This window comes from Esox lucius, chromosome 10, assembly GCF_011004845.1.
Source record: "Esox lucius isolate fEsoLuc1 chromosome 10, fEsoLuc1.pri, whole genome shotgun sequence".
NCBI classification, from domain to species: Eukaryota; Metazoa; Chordata; class Actinopteri; order Esociformes; family Esocidae; genus Esox; species Esox lucius.
Window position 1 is genome coordinate 22,637,304 of NC_047578.1, and position 21,944 is coordinate 22,659,247.

The 21,944-nt window shown below is 41.5% G+C and overlaps 4 protein-coding genes across 5 annotated transcripts; 3 read left to right on the plus strand and 1 right to left on the minus strand.

Moving 5' to 3' along the window:
- LOC105027899 (claudin-4) lies at positions 1-4,753 on the plus strand. Its single transcript, XM_010900258.3, has 2 exons — positions 1-1,601; positions 2,426-4,753. Exon 2 carries the CDS (start codon positions 3,507-3,509, stop codon positions 4,203-4,205), a length of 699 nt encoding a protein of 232 aa, XP_010898560.1. The 5' UTR covers positions 1-1,601; positions 2,426-3,506; the 3' UTR covers positions 4,206-4,753.
- A 4,238-nt stretch (positions 4,754-8,991) lies between these two features.
- On the plus strand, positions 8,992-9,726 carry LOC114839949 (claudin-4-like). The gene has a single exon (XM_034294602.1). It carries the CDS (start codon positions 8,992-8,994, stop codon positions 9,670-9,672), a length of 681 nt encoding a protein of 226 aa, XP_034150493.1. The 3' UTR covers positions 9,673-9,726.
- A 612-nt stretch (positions 9,727-10,338) lies between these two features.
- Positions 10,339-12,180, minus strand: c19h1orf109 (c19h1orf109 homolog (H. sapiens)). 2 transcript variants are annotated; one of them, XR_004576233.1, is made up of 4 exons: positions 11,672-12,180; positions 11,275-11,477; positions 10,960-11,086; positions 10,339-10,874 (listed from the first exon to the last, which is right to left on the minus strand). XR_004576233.1 is itself a non-coding variant. In XM_010900257.4 (4 exons), the coding sequence occupies exons 1-4, from the start codon at positions 11,938-11,940 to the stop codon at positions 10,834-10,836; spliced, it is 609 nt and encodes a 202-aa protein (XP_010898559.2). In that variant the 5' UTR covers positions 11,941-12,180; the 3' UTR covers positions 10,339-10,833. The 2 variants fall into 2 exon arrangements, 1 of the variants encoding a protein (XP_010898559.2); XM_010900257.4 differs by having other exon boundaries at positions 10,960-11,078; positions 11,298-11,477.
- A 96-nt stretch (positions 12,181-12,276) lies between these two features.
- On the plus strand, positions 12,277-20,258 carry cdca8 (cell division cycle associated 8). Its single transcript, XM_010900254.4, has 11 exons — positions 12,277-12,385; positions 12,633-12,727; positions 12,855-12,983; positions 13,881-13,927; positions 14,030-14,105; positions 14,205-14,278; positions 14,426-14,505; positions 16,963-17,058; positions 17,204-17,333; positions 17,606-17,692; positions 19,707-20,258. Exons 2-11 carry the CDS (start codon positions 12,640-12,642, stop codon positions 19,737-19,739), a joined length of 840 nt encoding a protein of 279 aa, XP_010898556.1. The 5' UTR covers positions 12,277-12,385; positions 12,633-12,639; the 3' UTR covers positions 19,740-20,258.
- Positions 20,259-21,944: the final 1,686 nt, after the last annotated feature.

Consider the following 21,944-nt stretch of genomic DNA (forward strand, 5'->3'; position numbering starts at 1 on the left):
TTCCATCAAGGTGAAGCAATGCAAAGTGGTGTTGAAGTAACACAATTTTTTTGAAGGTCTCGTTCCAGCATTACAATGAATAGTCAATCCATTTCACAGAGCCATTCCTTGTTGGTCAATCACAGATCGTTTACAACTCACAAATAGCTACTTCCAAGTAATACGAGGGTTCCAGAGTGTGTTTTTCATACTGAAGCAATGAGACTAGTGTGTAATCTTACTGCAGAGAGACATTTTTACTTTGAAAATAGCATTTAGATTTTCAGCACAGCATTGTTTGGATTTGGTCTCGTTCCCAACTCCGGACTGACGGTTCAGTTTTTGGGTTAACAGACTTAACAAAGTAAAATGTGACACAAGATAATTAGTCAGATAATTATTTTCGTACTTTACTTTAAATGTAAAATGATTAACGTAAATGTTAATTAGCGGATTAACAGTTTGGGGCCCAGCTCTGGTTAGGTGTTAGGACTAAGTTGAGTTTAGGCATGGGTAGGGTTTGATTAATGTAAGGGATTATGTCTAGGTTAGGGGGAATGTGTATTTCTGGTTTCGGTTTCAGTTCCCCAGATGAATAGAAAATCTTTTCAGAATAGGTTTTAATATTTGAATTTTCCCATTTGGTAAAATCATGTTTTTTATTTTTTCTAGTCTATATGGGGTAAAGGTTAGAGGTTAAGTTGGGGATTAGTGTTAAAGATTCATTCCAGGACATACCTCAGCCTTGTATTTCCAAGTTTGAAAAGGAAGTAATTTTAATTGCGTTGGGCGTATGTCAGCAAATACAAAATATTTATTTCACAGATTGCTTTTCAATGAACAATATTAAAGCACTTTTAAAACATCTAAAAGAAATGCAGGGTTCTGGCTTTGCCAGACCTTAAGTTGGATGATGGTCAGCTAACGGGTACTGGAATAGAGTGTTGATGGTACATCTAGACAGAATCGTCATTCACACAGACCCAGATTTCTTTACCCGATATGTTAACCATGTCTCTATTTTAATTTGGCTTGTACTAAAAGCAATAGAAGTGTAGGACCTGCCTTGGTGAAGCTTCAGCAGCTGTATGCGCAGCACCTGAAAGACAATCACACATCCGTAGTAGGAGGTAGAGACAACCTATGAGATGAGCGTCATTCTCTCACCTCAGGGTCTGCATTTCAGAAACCAAGGCAGGTGGCCTAAAAACAATCTGGTGTAGAATCCTCCTGGTGCATCAGAAGTCCAGAACATACTGTAGTAACTTAGTTACTACAATTTTCGGGGACCAGTTTAGGTTTGACAGTGCCACTTTCCCAACCAGTGGTCAGAAATCACAGAATGCATCTTTAAGGTTAGGTTTTTTTGGTGTTAGGATTAGTACGCAAGAGTTTTACAATTTGGATTTTGAGGGTTAGGGTTATAGACTTGCTCAGTCATGTTATGTGTTAGGTTTAAAATGGAACCATCTTTATTGACAACTTGTCAAATCATTGAAAATCAATATATTCATTGTCAGTCATTTATTGTAATGTTATTTTGTGTCTTCTACTGATTGCAGTCGATTTCCACAAGGATTATCTTATGCAGTGGTCTTCATCATAACCGAGAACATGGGCAAGTATGTCTCCTTCACAATGGACAGCCATAGTTCGATACACACCCTGCATCCTCTCTTTTCCCTCTCTTTGTGTCACTACCCCTCCTCCCATTTCCTGTGTCCCCGGCTGTTGTCATGACGACTGTTGCCAAGGAGAAGGGAACTTGAACCACAGATCTTGTTGCCATAATATTTAATTCATCAGCATAGATACACCAGGGTTCAATGAAATGTAATGAGCTGGAGTTCAGAAAAACTACTGATAAACAAAAACAAATAGTATTTGGCAGAATTATAAAACTGTCTGGCAACAACCCTCGATACAAGTTGGTGACACAGTTCAAGCCAGTCATAATCAGCTGTAAACTGTGGAGAGTAATTCCTTCATTGTCATCATCTGTGAGGCGTGATATCAGACCTTCTTAATAGGTCAGCATTTAGGAATTATAGAAATTGATTATTTCAATCAATATCTATTTGGATTACTCTTGATAAGATAGGAATTGTGCATTATCTCTTATTGATGTATGCTTATACCCGATCTATTTTTCTCATGTGGTTGTTCAGCTTTATGGTCAGGGTAATTTTGATCTCAAAAAAGTCAATTCTCCTTGCCCTCTATTTTGGAAGCTTCCACATTTCACTGCAGCACCACAGACAAAAAGCTGAAGTCTAAAACTGGTTTAAAACAGCGCGGTGCAGGGTGTTTAAGACCCATCATAGAGGCCCCCAGGATTGTCTTTGTGTTAACTGATCCACCTACAGTCACCACTCTCTCTCCCCCTCTACCCTCATTTTAAAGTCTCTTCTTCCCTCTCTCCTGTCCCCCATTTCTTTCTTTCTAGCAACGGTGCTGCACACACAGCTTAACGGAAGAAGGATGTTCTAAACAAATGGGCGAGACAGACATAATTCACCTATGTGGCGGTCTGACTAAGTGGTGTTGCCTGCTATTCATGCTGTAACAACCTGATTGGACCGGCACATGTGGGTTTGCCCGCATGGGGGGAGGACAGCAAGCTGAAGTCTGAAGGAGCCTCTGCAGGGTCTGAACCCATTGTGGGCATTGTGACTACAACCCTTCAAACAGGCATCGGCAGCAGATGAGGTTGTGTTCTCAAATACACTGTCATGCACGACAATTGAAATTCTAGCGGCTAATCAACACTTGATGCATTCGGGGACACGTTTTGAATGCACTTGGACAAAGAGCAGAATTTTACAAAACTCACTTGGTAAAGAATCTTTGTATCTTTTCTGTGGACCTTTTTTGCTCATATTTTGCGGACTGAAAATTGGACCGTATGTCTTTTTGCTACATCCAGCGATCAAATATACCATAAATTCAGTGACATTCCTCAATCAAAGTATCATGTTTTATCAGACAAACCCATCTGGGTAAGGCTACACCAAACCTGTGGGGAAATTGACACTTGTTTTACTGATCAGCTCAGCTCTTGGCTTGGTTTGAGGTAGGGCCACAGCCGACAGAAGAGGATTATTGCAATTGTACCATACCCACAAACTCAATGGGCCAGATGGTGCCATTTCTAAAGCTCGATCAATCAAAAGATTGGTGAGCTGCCACAAGTGGCTGCACAGTTCTCTCTTCAATTATTCATCGGATCGACAGTGAACGAGAAAAAGGGGAAAGTTAATGAGAGAGAAGTGACGGATGCTGAATAAAAAGAAGAGGTTCACCGGTAAGAAAGTTGACCAATAAGAGTTTCTGACCATCTGAGGTAAAAACGAAAAGCTGAAGCTTAAAAAGGGAAAGTGGTTTCCGACAGAGCCTTAAGTGTCTCGAACTTGCAGATTGCAGTTGTAGCAAAGAAGTAGGCCTTGAAGCAACAAAGAAGTTGAAGCAGACCGGGGTAATAAGGCTCACATTCAGGTGGAAGTCTTAAGACATCGAAAGAAGCTGTCATGGTCAACACTGGCATGCAGTTGATCAGCTTTACCTGTGCGGTGACAGGCTGGATCATGGCCATCGCCGTGACGGCTTTACCTCAGTGGAAGGTGTCGGCCTTCATCGGCAGCAACATCCTCACCTCCGAGATCAGCTGGGAGGGTATCTGGATGACCTGCATCTACCAGACCACAGGCCACATGCAGTGCAAGACCTACGACTCCATGCTGGCCCTGCCCCCGGACCTCCAGGCGGCTCGTGCCCTCATGTGCGTTTCCATCTTCTTGGGCTGGCTGTCTTGTACGGTGTCCTGCTGCGGCATGAAGTGCACCACATGCGCCGGTGAGGACCGCCAAACTAAGGCAAGCATCGCTCTATCCGGCGGCGTGCTATTCATCCTGACGGGTCTGTGTGTTCTGGTGCCCGTCTCTTGGACCGCAAACACGGTGGTCCAGGACTTTTACAGTCCAAACGTGCCCATCATGCACAAGCGAGAGCTGGGCCAGGCTATCTACCTGGGCTGGGCGTCTGCGGTTATTCTGATGATCAGCGGGGCTGTACTGAGCAGCACTTGCCCCCACATTGAGAGAGGAGGAGGTGGGTATCACCGGGGCTACATGGGTCGTAGCTTTCCTATCTCACGCCCCTCCCCCCTTGCACCAGACCCTCCAAAGCCTATCAGTTCCAACAGCGTACCACTAAAGGAATATGTTTAACGGGAGCAATGTGGAGACAAATGTAAACCCGAGTTGGAGGAGAGGAATGAGCGAGGCTGTGAATGAGAAGATGGAGTACAAGGCTAGAGAAAAATGTTGTAAAATGAATAGGGTTTGATTTATAATCAAGTGGTGACTATAAGCAGTGGATTTCAAACAACCTTGCAGTTACCGTTCTCTCTTAATTGTGAGCTTGATGCACTTACATGTTTCTGTGTATTTATTTACAACATATACTATTTATTCAAATGTATGTATTTTCTTTATCTCATCATATTGTTTGAAACCATCATGCCATTCTTTATATCATTGGTACTATATTCATTGACTTTATTACGGTACATAGACTTTGCAGTTGTTCCTGGGCACACCCTCAACCCAGTGTAAGGGCAGGCGACCCTGCATCAGAAACATCTGTTCTTGTGTTGTGTCTTGTGTTGTGACAGTTGGAGTGATTTCCCCTTGCACATTTTTTCTCCACTGGCTGGATTGTTACAGAGAATATACTTCATTGAGTTTGTGAAGTCCAAAATAAAGAATCAACTGTTTTCTCAAGTTTTTTCTTAAAATAAACATCTTAACATTAGAAACAACAGAAAGAGAAACAAAGATGTGAGATGGACATTTACAAAAAAAAAGTTTAATAATTTGTCTTGACAATACACATGATGACATTGAAATGGTTTGACCACAGAATATGCTGCTAAACGGTCAGCAAGAGTCCTGTTCTTTATGAGGTCCTGCTCTGTCCACTTTATAGACTATATATCCTGTGTGCTGTCCTCTATTTTGTTCTTATCCAGCGCAGTGGGGTAATCATTTGTCCTAAACTATTGTTTGGAACGAAAAGAAGAGTTTATTTGGGACAAATTCAGATGGATATGTCCCTTTGTTTCGTATGCTTCTATTTGGTTGCTAGTGAAAACACCCCAGGTATTTCAGGGCACTCCCATTAGGCAAGATTAGGTAGCTGCCTCTGGTGGCAGTTGGCTGCCACCCTCCGGCGCCCCTGATCGGCTGCATTTTTTTGTCTTGTCCAGGGCTGCAGAACGTCCAGGGCCTGCCCTGTGTCCTGGTCCGTCCAGTGAAGTAAATATTTACCTGTGCAGGGTGCTTTCAGATGCAATGTTACCTTGGTATCATCATCACGCTTGTGTGACCACACCTTGGTATCATCATCACTTGTTTTCAATTGGCTCGTTCATCCCCTGTAAAACACCATTCTAAGGTAATATATTTTAGGTACTAAATGTATGTAGTGAATAATGTATTTGGCTAGTCTTTGATCAGAGTGCAGCTTAAAATACTCAAACAAAAAATACAACACTGAAAAGAATAACATTTTTATGAAATGACCCACTATTCTATAAAATCAGTCATGTGGCACTATGACGTTTTTATAACTTGCAAAAACAAGATTTAATAGTAGCACAGCAAAAACAAAGCTTGTTTTTTTACTTAAATACCACGTGTATGATAGCTACTTAATTATTTTAGATGTAAAAGAATGGAATCCACTGATGTTAATTTTTAAATATTGAGTAATTATTTCAATGGTACTTCGATCAGTTTACTTTGGTCAGTTAGGTTGATACTTTTTAAGTATTTGGAGATGGAAAAAATCTGTATTGCTGAAGTGCTACAGATTGCAAATGCAAAGGCTGAGTGCAGTCAAAACATGAAATTTGGGGGGCTATATAATACATTTATTAATGGGGAAATTATGATAATGCACATCTTGTGTTAAAGCTGTATGAAAAAAAAGGCCTGGAATTTCAGCCTGTTTTGGTGGAGTAGTTATTTGGCCAACCGCATGTCACTACTGATTTGGTTTTAACAGGCCAATGACAGTTCATATGGGTAAGGGGTAGGGCTCAAGGAGCCTACAAACTAATCAGGTCATTGTACTGAAAAGTCTTGAAATTGGTTTCCTACCACACATCCCATCAGCACTAAAGGAGGTTAAGGGTAATACATAAAAATACAAACCCGATTCCAAAAAAGTTGGGACACTGTACAATTGTGAATGAAAACAGAATGCAATGATGTGGAAGTTTCAAATGTCAATATTTTATTCAGAATACAACATAGATGACATATCAAATGTTTAAACTGAGAAAACAAAGTTGATTTTAAATTTCATGGCATCAATACATCTGAAAAAAGTTGGGACAAGGCCATGTTTACCACTGTGTGGCATCCCCTCTTCTATTTAAAACAGACTGCTAACATCTGGGGACTGAGGAGACAAGTTGCTCAAGTTTATGAATAGGAATGTTGTCCCATTCTTGTCTAATACAGGCTTCTAGTTGCTCAACTGTCTTAGGTCTTCTTTGTCGCACCTTCCTCTTAATGATGCGCCAAATGTTTTCTATGGGTGAAAGATCTGGACTGCAGGCTGGCCATTTCAGTACCGGTATCCTTCTTCTATGCAGCCATGACATTGTAATTGATGCAGTATGTGGTCTGGCATTGTCATGTTGGAAAATGCAAGGTCTTCCCTGAAAGAGACAACGTCTGGATGGGAGCATATGTTGTTCTAGAACTTGGATATAACTGTCAGCACTGATGGTGCCTTTCCAGATGTGTAGGCTGCCCATGCCACACGCACTCATGCAACCCCATACCATCAGAGATGCAGGCTTCTGAACTGAGCGCTGATAACAACTTGGGTTGTCCTTGTCCTCTTTAGTCCGGATGACATGGCGTACCAGTTTTCCAAAATGAACTTCAAATTTTGATTCATCTGACCACAGAACACTTCCACTTTGCCACAGTCCATTTTAAATGATCCGTGGGCCAGAGTAAACGCCTACGCTTTTGGATCCTGTTCAGATACGGCTTATTTTTTTACCTATAGAGTTTTAGCTGGCAACGGCGAATGGCACGGTGGATTGTGTTCACCAACAATGTTTTCTGGAAGTATTCCTGAGCCCATGTTGTGATTTCCATTACAGTATCATTCCTGTATGCGATGCAGTGCCGTCTGAGGGCCCGAAGATCACAGGCATCCAGTAAGGTTTTCCGGCCTTGACCCTTACACACAAAGATTGTTCCAGATTCTCTGAATCTTTGGATGATATTATGCACTGTAGATGATGATAACTTCAAACTCTTTGCCATTTTTCTCTGAGAAACTCCTTTCTGATATTGCTCCACTATTTTTTGCCGCAGCATTGGGGGAATTGGTGATCCTCTACCCATCTTGACTTCTGAGAGACACTGCCACTCTGAGAGGCTCTTTTTATACCCAATCATGTTGCCAATTGACATAAGTTGAAAATTTGTCTTCCAGCTGCTCCTTATCTGTACACTTAACTTTTCCAGCCTCTTATTGCTACCTGTCCCAACTTTTTTAGAATGTGTAGCTCTCATGAAATCCAAAATGAGCCAATATTTGGCATGACATTCCAATTGTCACTTTCAACATTTGATATGTTATCTATATTCTATTGTGAATTAAATATAAGTTTGAGATTTGTAAATGATTCCATTCCTTTTTTACTCAATTTGTACAGTGTCCCAACTTTTTGGAATCGGGTTTGTATATATACACAGTAATTTACATTACAGTCTGTAAGTATTTGGACAGTGACAGGTTTTGTTGTTGTTTCTCTATAAACTGTGGAAGCACTGCAACAAGGAAGCACTCGTTTGTTTCTGAGCATTTTAATCTTCAGCCAGTGAAGCAAATGCTCACTTGGATTCAGGTTGGGTAACTCAAAATTCAACTTTCTGGCCCTGAAAAACATCCTTGGTTGCTTTAGCGGTATGTTTAGGGTCATTGTCCTGCTCAAGATGGAGTACCATCCAATGACTTTTGCAGCATTTGATTGTATCTGAGTAGATTTGTATACAGAAGTGGTTTCTGTACACTTCAGAATTCACCGTACTGTGGGATATTTGTACTTGAATAACTGGTGTGCGTGGACGGAAGGCAGCAAGCTCAACCCACGTCAAGTTGTTAAGTGGCCTTTGGTTCTGAGAAAATTGTGTGCATTGTGCAAAAGACACTGCAACAGGATTGAACACCACCACTGAAACAACACCTTGGAACTTAGTGGACAGAGTACTGGTCCACTGGAAGAAAAATATCAGATACAATTGGACAAAGGCTAGAACTGGAAAAAAGTTTTTTTCTGTGTTATCAAGACAATTTTGTTGGTTTTTATTATCTTGTCGACCTTTTTGTTAAAATGTTTTTTTTTTTTACGAAGGAGTTTTTGTCACTTCCAGCAATTGACACCTTGAAGTATCAGGTTTTATCAGGCTGACCTATCTTGGTAAATCTACACCAGAGGGGTAATGGACACTTGTTCTTGTAATCAATTCCGTTGTTGGGTTACTGTGAGGTTACAGGAAGACAGCTCAAATGTGACTATTCACAAACCTACTGGGACAGGTGGGGTTGTTTCAGAAGCTTAAACAATTGAAAAATGGTGAGCAGTTGTTTTACATGTTTTGTTCTTCAATTAGTTATTGGCTCAACATTCATTCGTTTGACATAGAATCATAAAGAGAGAATAGTTAATGAGTGAGCAGTGACGAATAGCTGCGAAGATAAGACGATCACCCGAAAAACAGAGAAAGATTTAAAAGGAAGAATTTGACTGGATTTTAAAAAGGACCACTGAGACATAAGAGGCTTGAGAAGGTAAAGTGTTTAAAGACAAGGCAGTGACTGACTCAGTGAAGTATTCCTTGAAATAACAAAGAGGTCAAAGAGGACAAACATTTGTCATTCAGGGTCAGTTTCAGGTAGAGGAAGACATTGTAAGCAACCGTCATGGTCAACAGTGTTGTGCAGTTGCTCAGCTTTATCTTTGCGGTGACAGGCTGGGTCATGGCCATCACCGTGACCGTCCTGCCTCAGTGGAAGGTGTCGGCCTTCATCGGCAGCAACATCCTCACCTCCGAGATCAGCTGGGAGGGTATCTGGATGACCTGCATCTACCAGACCACAGGCCACATGCAGTGCAAGACCTACGACTCCATGCTGGCCCTGCCCCCGGACCTCCAGGCGGCTCGTGCCCTCATGTGCGTTTCCATCTTCTTGGGCTGGCTGTCTTGCACGGTGTCCTGCTGCGGCATGAAGTGCACCACATGCGCCGGTGAGGACCGCCAAACTAAGGCAAGCATCGCTCTATCCGGCGGCGTGCTATTCATCCTGACGGGTCTGTGTGTTCTGGTGCCCGTCTCTTGGACCGCAAACACGGTGGTCATGAATTTTTACAATCCAAACGTGCCCATCATGCACAAGCGAGAGCTGGGCCAGGCTATCTACCTGGGCTGGGCGTCTGCGGTTATTCTGATGATCGGCGGGGCTGTACTGAGCAGCACTTGCCCCCACATTGAGAGAGGAGGAGGTGGGTATCACCGGGGCTACATGGGTCAGGGCTCCCCCCTTGCACCGGAACCTCCAAAGCCTATAAGCTCCAACAGCGTACCACTAAAGGAGTATGTTTAGTGGGAGACATGAAGACCAACGTAAACAGGAGCTGGAGGAGAGGACTGAGGAAAAGCTGTGAAGGACAAACAAAAATAAAAATTGTGACTAGGTCAAGAAAATATGAAGCAGTGGATTTAATGACCCAGTGTTTACTCTCTAGTTACTTCAAGCTTGATTCTTAAACTGCTTCATATGTATTCATTACAAAAAGAAAATATAATTAAAATGTGTTCTCTAAAGATTTTGTTTTGTTAATATCTTTGTCATATATAGTCTACTTCATAATCATACGAACTATTGATATTATTGCAACTAAATGCTTTACTCAATTAATGATTACAACTTCAACCCAAAGAGAGCAAGGAACAAACACCAACTCATGTTGGAAAGACAGCTATTCAAATATCTCTAGTAGACTGATTTTGACTTTACATCTACAATGTAAGTAAACTGATTTTCTGAGGGCTGTTTTAGTAAATATTTGGATACTTCCTTGGCATGTATTTTTTTCATGTGAAACATTTTGACCTGTGTATTCCAGGCCTTTTCTGCAACAATAGTGAGGTATAATTCAAACTATAACCCTAATAGTTTTGTTCTCCAAATGGACCATTACAATAATTAATATGAGTTACCATCTGCCCAAGTGAGCCTAACCCATGCCCTATGAACAATTACACTGTGTTATTTAAACAGAATTAATTTAATGTTTCAGGTCAGATAGTGCAAGCTTTTTACTGCTAATGCAAGCGTAAAAGATGGCAGATGGATATAGCTGGAATTATATTTTGTACAAAACATAATTCTACAACATTCTGTTTATTCTTTCTTTCATGACACTGGAATTTCTAAATATGTTATATGAAAAACCTGATAAACAGTCATTGGAAGTCTGGTTCTTTATGAGGTCCTTGCTGTTGGGAGGTTTCTGCCGTAACCTGTCCATCCATTTGACTACGTCTCAGGATGTCACAATCTCTACTTTGTTAACATCTAGTCCAGTCTGGAACAAAGAAAATTCTAATGTGTGCTTCTGTTTGGTTTTGAGTGAATTCATCCCAGCTGTGTGTTCTGCACCAGGGCTGTACATCCAAAGACAATGTCAACGCGTTCAACCCATTATTGAGTGCTGTAGACCATGACATCCAGCGTTTACTCTTCTTGCTTGAAGTTCTCATTTCACTGAGATTCCATGAACAAAGACACTGTAGACAGTGTTTCTAAAGGATGCAGAGAAAAAATGTTGATGACACACAATTATTAGTATTTACTGACAAAGGAGCAGTGTCGGCCTATGGGTTTTACCTGAGAGGCGCTCCTCCCCGCTGGGGGATTCCAGGGACTCCCATCTCTTGGGTACAGCTTCTAGAAGGTAAAGATCTTCAGGCCTCAGCATCTGAAGCACATTCTTTCTCCTGAGGAACCTGGATATCTAGTGAAGGAAAGCATTTTTTTTTTTTTTTAAGTACTATACAATGTAATGTGCTACTACGTTTCATTATGAAGCACATCTTTCTGCATGCCAGCTAATGGCTTGTCCACAATACATCCCTCCCTCATATCATATGTTGTGGACCACAAGAAACCAACCGTACATCAAGCTTAAATCCTAAAACATACAGTTAGTGAAACACAAAAGATACTGTTGCCGATAGTAACGCTCCGCATCCTTAAGCCACTCCAACATATCAGCGATGGATGGTGCAATGGCGGACCGCTGGGTGCAGGTGGCTAGGTCAAGGGTGTCGATATTCTGCTCATACAACTGGAATGCGCCGGACACCTGATTACTGACAGCATCTCGCACTTGCTGGAGAGAACACCTGTTAAAACGTATCGGATACTTCGTGTTTACAACATGATGACGTGTTTGCGATCTCGTCTTTCCGCAACCAAAACGAGCTGTTTTGCGGAATGACCCTGCATTGCTACTAGGTCAGAACTTTTTCCATGTAGCCATACCTGTAAAATCTAGGTTATGAATCATTACTTTAAAGAGTTAAAAAAATCATCTTACAGTTTGTCAGCGAGTTTGACCAAAACGATGTCCAATGCCTGTAGGAGCTTGAAATTAAGACGCTCCTGCAGATCGGGAAAGGTGTGAAGCGGGGTGTTGACGATTTTGACTTTTTCAAGCGCTCTTAACTGGTCTACGAGGTTTCCAAGAGAACCCATCAAAGGCGTGCATTCACCTAACACTGAATTCCATACCTTTTGATTGTTCTCCAAGTTTTGAAAACATTTTTTTAGTACTTGGTTCAACGAAAATAACGAAGACTTCGACATTTAACTATCTAAATAAATACACACCTTACAACTCAGAAAATAGAACACATGTGGCTGATGTAAAAAGGTCGCAATAACAAAACTACTTGCAGTAATAGATTGCTGTTATACTATGCAAAGTACAAGCCTTAATTCAATGTTAAAATGAAACTTTAAACCGACGTACCCTTCTAAAAAACTAAAATAACAGTCACATTCACACTCAAACCGTTTACTAACATCTATTTTATTACATTTCCGGTCAAGTGATGTAAACACTGACGTTTTACAAAATGATAGGTTTTAAATGTTTTCAAAATGACGTCAGGTAAAAGGTATTCCCATTGGCTGATCTCAGGCACGTGCTGCGGCTGCGCGTACATTTGAAAATTCGCGAACTCGAAATTGAGGTGTAACGTTTGAACGATTAGCGGATTAGTAGCTGTCTAGCAAAGAACATCACCAGGTAAATCCTTATTACGTTAAATATGGTGTCAGTGTACTAACTTCAATGTTTACGTTGCAATTATATTTGTTGTACATGGATATTTCAATTTGTTAAATGAAACGGTAATTCACCAACGTTGTTAGATAGCTAGATAGCTAACTTAGCTTAGCATGCAAAACATTACCGGATAAGGCTGGGCTAGCATGTTAGCCAGTTACTTAGCTAGCACTTATTTACTGTACTGACTGTATTTACTAATATACAGAACCACAATGGGACGACCAAAAAGGACGACCAAGCAACGTAAAAACCCCAAGTTGGACAAGTTGGAGGCGTTTCTCGAAGATTTCGATAGCGAAGGTATGTGAATCCAATGCCAAACAAGGCATTAACTGTGCACGCAATGGCTGCTTGTCTTTTTGTATATTAAATATTGTTGAATGTTCCATTTTATCGCTCTTTTTCAACTCCGCGCTTCTCTTTCTAGTGAAAACCATCGTAGAAAGGCTGAATGAACGGATAAACAGCCTCCTGAAAGATGCAGATAACTTATACAACATTGCTTTGATCAAACTCCCCAAGGCAGTGAGACAAATGAACTGGATTGAATATTGTGGTAAGTTCAACCTACCAAATATATATGCATTCGTTACATTAAGTTTTGTTTAACTTGGCGGTCCCAGAAAAGCATCCAAGATTGCACCGGATCACCCGGAATGACAACACTGATTCCATGATGTACTCTTTTCGTGTTTGTCGTGTACACTTATATGACGGTTTAATAAGCATTACAATTTGGCATGGACATTCACATTCTTGCTTAGTTTTGATTTTCATGGATGGCGGTGGTATCAAACAATTGGATTCCATGGTTTTTGCTAACTTGTAATAAATGCGCTGTGTGCGCCATTATGGTTCACACCTATTAGTTGCGAAATGAAGAGGCACTACGTTTAAGTATTGCTGGGAACAGCACAATACGCAGTGCTGAAACCATGTATTTAGCTTCTTGTGATTTCCACGTTTGTGTAGGTGTGGCATTTTGATACTGGGATTGTATTGCTATTTCATGTTGAATTGCCCGCGATATGTTTGCTGTATCAGGACGAGAGACAAATTGCTTGGATCGGCCATGAAAACAGTAAGACGTGGAAACAAATTGTCCTATTTGAAAAGTTGGAAAAACACCAGCATGATATTGTCCAAACATCAATCACAACTTTGAACTTCAGATGTTTTCATCTTTGCTAGTAGATAGACACACAATCAAAATGCCTCTATCTTTAAAATGTGGTTAACTTCATAATCACTGGTACACTGAATTATAGAAACAACTACTTATTTTACACCGGTTTCTTTATGTAATGCCCCTTGACTACTGATGGTTACTTTCGTGATGTTGAGCTTTGTTATAGCTATGTTAATAGGCATTCGCATGATGGAAGACTGCCAGAAGAAAGTTAGGTTGTAGTTTGTTTCTCACCGTCACACTGATTTAATCTTCTCCCTTCAGAGGCAGAGAAGGCAAAGTCATCTGTGTCCCTGGTGGAGAATGCTACGGTGGGTTTTCAAAACATTTTAGTATTGTTTCAATTCTGAATTGCGTTGATGCTCCATGAAGTGCCACCAGACATCTCTTCACCCACATTCGTCTGCTTATAGAAAGAAGCAGAGGCTGCGAAGGTTGAGAGTGTCATGGCTGAGGTCCACGTTATTCCCCCCAAGACTGCAAAAAAAGGTATGTCTCTGCTCTGTGACCACCCATTATTTTGGTTTAAGCATGCGACACCATTGGATCCTTCCACGATTGATATGAACTTACTCATTTCCTCTGCAGCCTCTTCAAAACGTGGTGGAGCCCGGACAAGCTCGGGGGACGAGGAGAACTTTACTTCGGCCACAGTGAAGAAGGTTGCTTTGTATTAATTGGCAATGTTAAGGAGACTTTTGTGTTGATTTTCTGAAGACTTGATACACTATTTATTTTTTTATAAATTGCACCAATGTTTAGCTGAAGCTGCACTTTTGGCTGAAACTCTATTGTAATTGTCCCCTTAGGGTAAATCTAAGAAACCACCACCAACATCAAAGAGGACCAGAGCACTTTCAGTCAGCAAGCAGAACTCATCCATCAGAAAGTAATACATTTTGCTTTTCTAAATCTGCTAACATTACGTTGTACTCAGTGCTGTCTTGTGGGATCCAGCTGTCTAGGCTGCTGCCTCCGATGCTCTTGTGGCGTGGGTTCGAATCCTAGTTGGTCTTTCAGCAAGAATTCCCTTCTCTTTCCCCATTTTACTGCATAAAATGCCAGAAATATATATATATATATATATATATATATATATATATATATATACACACACACACAACCCTATTTCCAAAAAAGTTGGGCTGCTGTATAAAATGTAGAATGCAGGAGAAACAGAATGCAATGATGTGCAAATCATTTTAACCCTATATTCTATAGAAAATTGTACAAAGCAATATATCAAATGTTGAAACTGAGAAATGTTATTGTTTCTTGGGGGGAAAACATGCTATCTTTGAGTTTGATGCCTGTAACAAGTTTCAAAATAATTGGGACAGGGGCACTGAAAGACTGGGAACGTGGAATGCTAAAAAACTAGACTTGATGGAATTATTACCCAAATAATTATCTTAATTGGCAATATCACAGTAGCATGACTGGGTATTAAAAGATCATTCCAGAGAGGATGGGGAGGGGTTCACCACTCTGATTGACCGCAAGGTCAAATAGTGCATCTATTTAAGAATATTGTTTCTCAGTTTAAAAAGTGTTTCGGGATCTCATCTACAGTACATATTATCATTAAAAGATTGAGAGAATCTGGAGTAATCTCTGTATGCAGGGGGGGTAAACCAATATTGGGTGGTCTTCGGGCAATTTTTATGCCCTGCCTTAAAACAGACATGATTTTGTAGTGGACATCACTGCATGGGCTCAGGAACACTTCTGAAAATTGTCTGTGAACACCAGTATGTCGCTGCATCCACAAATGCCTGTTAAAACTCTACATTGCGTTTGAAGAACACATACATACAGTGGGGAGAACAAGTATTTGATACACTGCCGATTTTGCAGGTTTTCCCACTTACAAAGCATATTTTTATCATAGGTACTCTTCAACTATGAGTGATGGAATCTAAAACACAAATCCAGAAAATGACATTGTATGATTTTAAGTAATTCATTTGCATTTTATTGTATGACATAAGTATTAGATACATCAGAAAAGCAGAACTTAATATTTGGTACAGAAACCTTTGTTTGCAATTAGCGATAATGCGTTTCCTGTAGTTCTTGACCAGGTTTGCACACTGCTGCAGGGATTTTAGCTCACTCCTCCATACAGACCTTCTCCAGATCCTTCAGGTTTGGGGGCTGTTGCTGGGCAATACAGACTTTCCGCTCCCACTCCATTGGGTTCAGGTCTGGAGACTGGCTAGGTTACTCCAGGACCTTGAGATGCTTCTTACTCCTTAGTTGCCCTGGCTGTGTGTGTTTCGGGTCGTACTGGAAGACCCAGCCACAACCCATCATCAATGCTCTTACTGAGGGAAGGAGGTTATTGGCCAAGCTCTCATGGTACATGGCCCCATCCATCCTCCCCTCAATACAGTGCAGTCATCCTGTCCCTTTTGCAGAAAAGCATCCCCAAAGAATGATCTTTCCACCTCCATGCTTCACGGTTTGGATGGTGTTCTTCGGGTTGTACTCACCCTTCTTCTTCCTCCAAACATGGCGAGTTGGGCTTAGACCAAAAAGCTCTATTTTTGACCACATGACCTTCTCCCATTCCTCCTCTGGATCATCCAGATGGTCATTGACAAACTTCAGACGGGTCTGGACACGCGCTGGCTTGAGCAGGGGGACCTTGCGTGTGCTGCAGGATTGTAATCCATGACGGTGTAGTGTGTTAATAATGGTTTTCTTTGAGACTGTGGTCCCAGCTCTCTTCAGGTCATTGACCAGGTCCTGCCCTGTAGTTCTGGGCTGATCCCTCACCTTCCCTCACTTCCTCATGATCATTGATGCCCCACCAAGCGAGATCTTGCATGGAGCCCCAGACCGAGGGAGATTGACCATCATCTTGAACTTCTTCCATTTTCTAATAATTGCGCCAACAGTTGTTGTCTTCTCACCAAGCTGCTTGCCTATTGTCCTGTAGCCCATCCCAGCCTGGTGCAGGTCTACAATTTTATCCCTGATGTCCTTATACAGCTCTCTGGTCTTGGCCGTTGTGGAGAGGTTGGAGTGTGTGGACAGGTGTCTTTCATACAGGTAACAAGTTCAAACAGGTGCAATTAATACAGGTAATGAGTGGAGAACAGGAGGGCTTCTTAAACTAACAGGTCTGTGAGAGTAAATTAATTATAAAAAAATCCTAAAATCTTTCTGGATTTTCACAGTTGTCTCAAAGTTGAATTGTACCTATGATACAAATTACAGACCACTACATGCTTTATAAGTAGGAAAACCTGCAAAATCGGCAGTATATCAAATAGTGCGTGCGTGCGTGCGTGCGTACATATTTATGGATGAATTCATGTACTGATCTTTTGCTTTCCAGGTCCAGTCGGAAGCCGATGATCACTCCTGCCAGGAACATGCTCGACAGTTCCCTTATGGGTCCTACCCCTCTTATCACACCACGCTTTGACTCGAGGTAAATAAATCATGGAGAAGGTCAAGACAAGTCCCAGTGACCTTTGCTGCTGCTTGCACTGGGATAGTCATCCCCCTTTTGAAAATGTCTTCCTGCTTCCCCTAAGCAACGCTGGCTACCCCTGACTCTTTGCCTTGTATCTTAGGCTTCCCAAGACCCCAGCGGTGAGGATACCCCGCCACAAAGAGAGGGTGTACAGCATCTCAGTCAATGGCTCCCCCATCGCTGGCGGCAGTGACGACGTCATCATCAACGTCCCTGTGGGGAACGGCGAGGTGGGTGGGCTACCGTCGGACGGGTTAGGAGTTACATCGCCTCCCTGATTTCTCTGGCAGTATGGAAAGGAAAACGTCATCTGCTTATCTGCATGTCGATGATTTGTCGAATGTGTCTTAACGGTTGCTTGAAATTTTTTCAATTTAGCTAGTACCCTCTACTTCCAGTTCCCTTATGTCTTAATCAGTTCAAGTTGTAGATATTTGGTGTTGAGTTGCTTGACGTTTGTGAGGTTTTTAATTCTGAGCCTGTGGGTGATTTTTGGTTCTAGTGCATTCAGCTGCTAGCCAGTCAGATGGACACATTGGACCTCGGACAGTTGGACGAGACGGCCATAAGAAGCATCCGTCTGCTACAGGTATGGTCTAAACCCAGCACCCCACATCACCTAAACCACCTTAACCCTTGTGGACAGGCCAACGAAATCTTGATAATTTAGGTATTGTTACAATTATATTCGTACGGAATGTGGGGTTAAGACAACATCCACTGACAAGGGCCACCAACCTAATTTCTTTCAGATTAGTAACCGATTCAAATTGGCCTCTACTGACTGATTAATACACAGGTCAGCCATAACATTATAACCACCTGCCTAATATTGTGTAGGTCCCCCGTTCTCTGAAGGTGTTGTGGTATCTGGCACCAAGACGTTAGCAGCCGATTCCTTTAAGTCCTGTAAGTTGCGAGGTGGGGCCTCCATGGATCGGACTTGTTTGTCCAGCACATCCCACAGATGCTCGATTGGATTGAGATCTGGGGAATTTGGAGGCCAAGTCAACACCTTGATCTCGTTGAGTTCCTCAAACCATTCTTTGTGGCAGGGCGTTATTATCCTTCTGAAAGAGGCCAATGCTATCAGGGAATACTGTTGCCATGAAAGAGTGCACATGGTCTGCAACAATGCTTAGGTAGGTGGTACGTGTCAAAGTAACATCCACATGAATGTCAGGACCCAAGGTTTCCCAGCAGAACATTGCCCAGAGCATCACACTGCCTCTGCCGGCTTGCCTCCTTCCCGTAGCTCATCCTGGTGCCATGTGTTCTTTGGGTGAGCGACGCACCCGGCCAGCCATGTGATGTAAAAGAAAACGTTTTTCATCAGACCAGGCCACCTTCTTCCATTGCTCTGTGGTCTAGTTCTTATGCCCACTTGCCCATTGTGGGTGCTTTTGGCAGTAGACAGGGGTCAGCATGGGCACTCTGACTGGTCTCTGGCTACGCAGCCCCATACACAACTAACTACAATACACTGTGTTCTGACACCTTTCTATCAGTACCAGCATTAACCTATTCAGCAATTTGAGCTACAGTAGCGCATCTGTTGGATCGAACCACTCAGGCCAGCTTTCACTCCCCATATGCATCAATGAGCCTTGGGCACACATGACCCGTTCACCGCTTTTCCTTCCTTGGACCACTGCTGACCAGGAACACCCCACAAGTGCTGCGGTTTTGGAGATGCTCTGAGATGCTCTGTGATGGCTAGTCGTCTAGCCATCACAATTTGGCCCTTGTCGAAGTCACTCAGATCCCTATGCTTGCCCATTTTTCCTGCTTCTAACACATCAACTTTGAGGACAAAATGTTCTCTTGCTGCCTAATGTCCCACCCAGTGACCGGTGCCGTGATGACGAGATTATCAGCATTATTCACTTCTCCTGTCAGTGGTCATAAAGTTATGACTGATGGGTGTATCAGTATTATTCACTTCTCCTGTCAGTGGTCATAAAGTTATGACTGATGGGTGTATCAGTATTATTCACTTCTCCTGTCAGTGGTCATAAAGTTATGACTGATCGGTGTATTTGCATGAACGTGTTGTCACAAAGCAAACGGTCACTAAATAGAAATGCTCTCTACATATTTTGACTCTGCTATGCGTTATGCCTAAGAAGAGCTCTGTACCGTGGTATGTTGGTCATATACCACACTCCCTCATGGCTTATTGCTTAATGGGGCTATGTGTATATTATTGCCTCAAACCTTTTACAAGATGAAATTTGAGCAATAGCACAACTTTTCTTGTCTTCTTTACCGAGCAAGACAATATTAGTATTAGCTGGTCTAGAGTGGAAAGAGTTGTACTGCACCTGTCTAAAGTGTGCGTGCGTGCGTGCGTGTGTGCGCAAATCTCAAAGAGATGGGCGGGCTTAAGTTTGAATGGGCATATCTCTGGAACTTTAACAATTTTGTAGAAAAATATCTGAAATGTTAACTTCAAATTTTTGCTTGTTTTTTGCTAGTTAACGCAATAAAAAAATCTTACATTAATTATAACATGTTAGCCTTTATTGTGATGCCCCAAGGTAGTTTTTCTTTTGAAGTTTGTTGAAAACATTAGTTGTTAACTCATGCTTTTCTCTCCACAGAACCGCCTCACAACACTGTGTCAACCGTCTTAATATAGATGGTAACAATTCAAAATGTTTGGTCTTTTCCTCTGTGTATTCAAATGTTCCATTTGTGTATTTCTCTTCTAGTGCGTAGTTTGGGTAATGGCTGTCAAGTCTGCCTCGTAGTTGTCTTCTATCTTTGTGTATTTTAGTTTTAATCATTTATTCCATCATTTCATTCAACAATGCTGTTAATTGTTGAGACTATGCTTTTAATTTTTTCCTCCAGAAATGCTACATTCTCTAAGGGAATTTCCAAGTCTGTGGTAGCGATTGTAAATTTGAGCAAAATGACCTTAACTGTGCTGGTTCAGTGTAACTTGTTTTGAAACTGTGTGCCTGTCAGTGAGAATGTTAGTCAGTGCTACATACCACTCTGTCTACCCTCTAGTGGTTTGTCTGGGCCAGTTCAACTTGTACTGTACGGTATGATGAGACAATGCCAAGGTTCATGCATTTACAATATTCTGTAACATCTGAGCAATGTAAATATGTAGGTTTTTATAGTAAGTAAACTTACAATTCTCATTGGTGCGTGTTTTCATTTGTTTTAGAACACACTGCTATTTCTCTGTCGGGATTTGGGGATTTATTTTTGTCTTTAGGACCTATGCCTATTTGAGGATCCTGAGGATTTAATTGTAACTCCGTTAATCACCTGCACAGTGAAGAGCGACTCCACAAAAGCCAGGTAACCAATAGCCTTTGCAATGCAGTATAGCCCGTTGTTCCTTATTCTCCCAATACTATCATTTCTCTCTGACCCAACTGGACGTAATCTTTTGCCTGCTTTGATTCTAAGAGGTCCTGGGCCCTCATTTATCAATGTCGCATAGAAAAGCTTCTAAATTATCTCATACAGAGAACATTTTGAATGTTTGCAAATACAAAAAAGTTGGTATATCAATTGCTTGTAATTCTTGATTTGCACACCTGTAAGTCTTTTGCCATGATAAACCAGACATTTTCTCATTTACATTAAAGCACCGCCCTAAATGACCCTTTATGGTCACAAACCTTCTCTTTAAAAAGACTGGTGCATTGGCAGCATATGTGGAGAGACCTCAGTGTGTCATTTGTGATGGTGATACTGAGGAGGCTCTCCCAGTCCCTGAAGGAATTCCAGACACACCAACTGATGGCAATTTATTTTCACAACCATATTCAGACATGGACCACATCTAAATATTATTTATTGACAATAAATTTTAACAAATATACATAACAAAAGGAAAACTAAATTTACCAATAACCCAAGTGTCGCTCTCAACCAATATATATCTGCATGCTCATTGAAAGCACGCTCCCTGTATCATGCAGCTTGTGCCAGGCCCTCTAACAAAGTTAAAAGTGCCGCAGTGTTGCCTTTTATATTATGTAAATTCTTTGATTTAACTAAATATTCTCTAACCTTACATTCCATTCTGTTTCTAATTTACTTATTCAATTAGGCTTAAATGGTTTCATGTTTCTGAATTCGATAGCACCCTGAGAACTAGGTTGTTTATAAAGGCAATACATGAATCAACTATTAATGTATTCTTTCATTCATGATAGGATTGACATACTGGACCAAATCAAAAAGTTTCTCCATTTGGTGGATGGTGTTTCATTAGCAATTTGACTATTCTACAGGGTGATGTGCAAATGCATGGTCAGAGGTGTGCTTAAATGTACACATTCTCAAGTAGATATATCCCACACTTTGCTTAGAAATGATCACATGCACGATTTGCGAACATTTCTGTTCGTACATTAATAAATGAGGGCCCGGCTCAATTGCATCTTTGGTGGAAGCAGTATTCATAGACTTCAGGTAAATCAAACGGTTACCTTTTACGACCCTTGGTGTCTGTTGGACATGTGTTCATTCCACTGGATACATTATGTTCTGGTAGATAAAGTGTAAAGTTGACGGCGGGCTCTTCAGTTGGGGATTGTGTTTTAAGTCTGGCTGTCATGTCTCAGGCTGGTACTGGCTACGGCTGAGTGAGAGCTGCCACGGTATTACCCAGAAATGATCTTGTAGAAGCTTGAGAAGGTTTGTGGCGCCGGACTGATTTCTCTTATTCCGTTGACAGGGTTTCTGTTCGAGGTATTTAACAAGCGTGTTATACCCTTGTCTTTAAATCTGTGAATTGACTTGGGGAACAATGGGCCGTGAATACGTTTTTCACAGATGTAAGTGAAATCTGTTAATTGTCTGTGAAAATT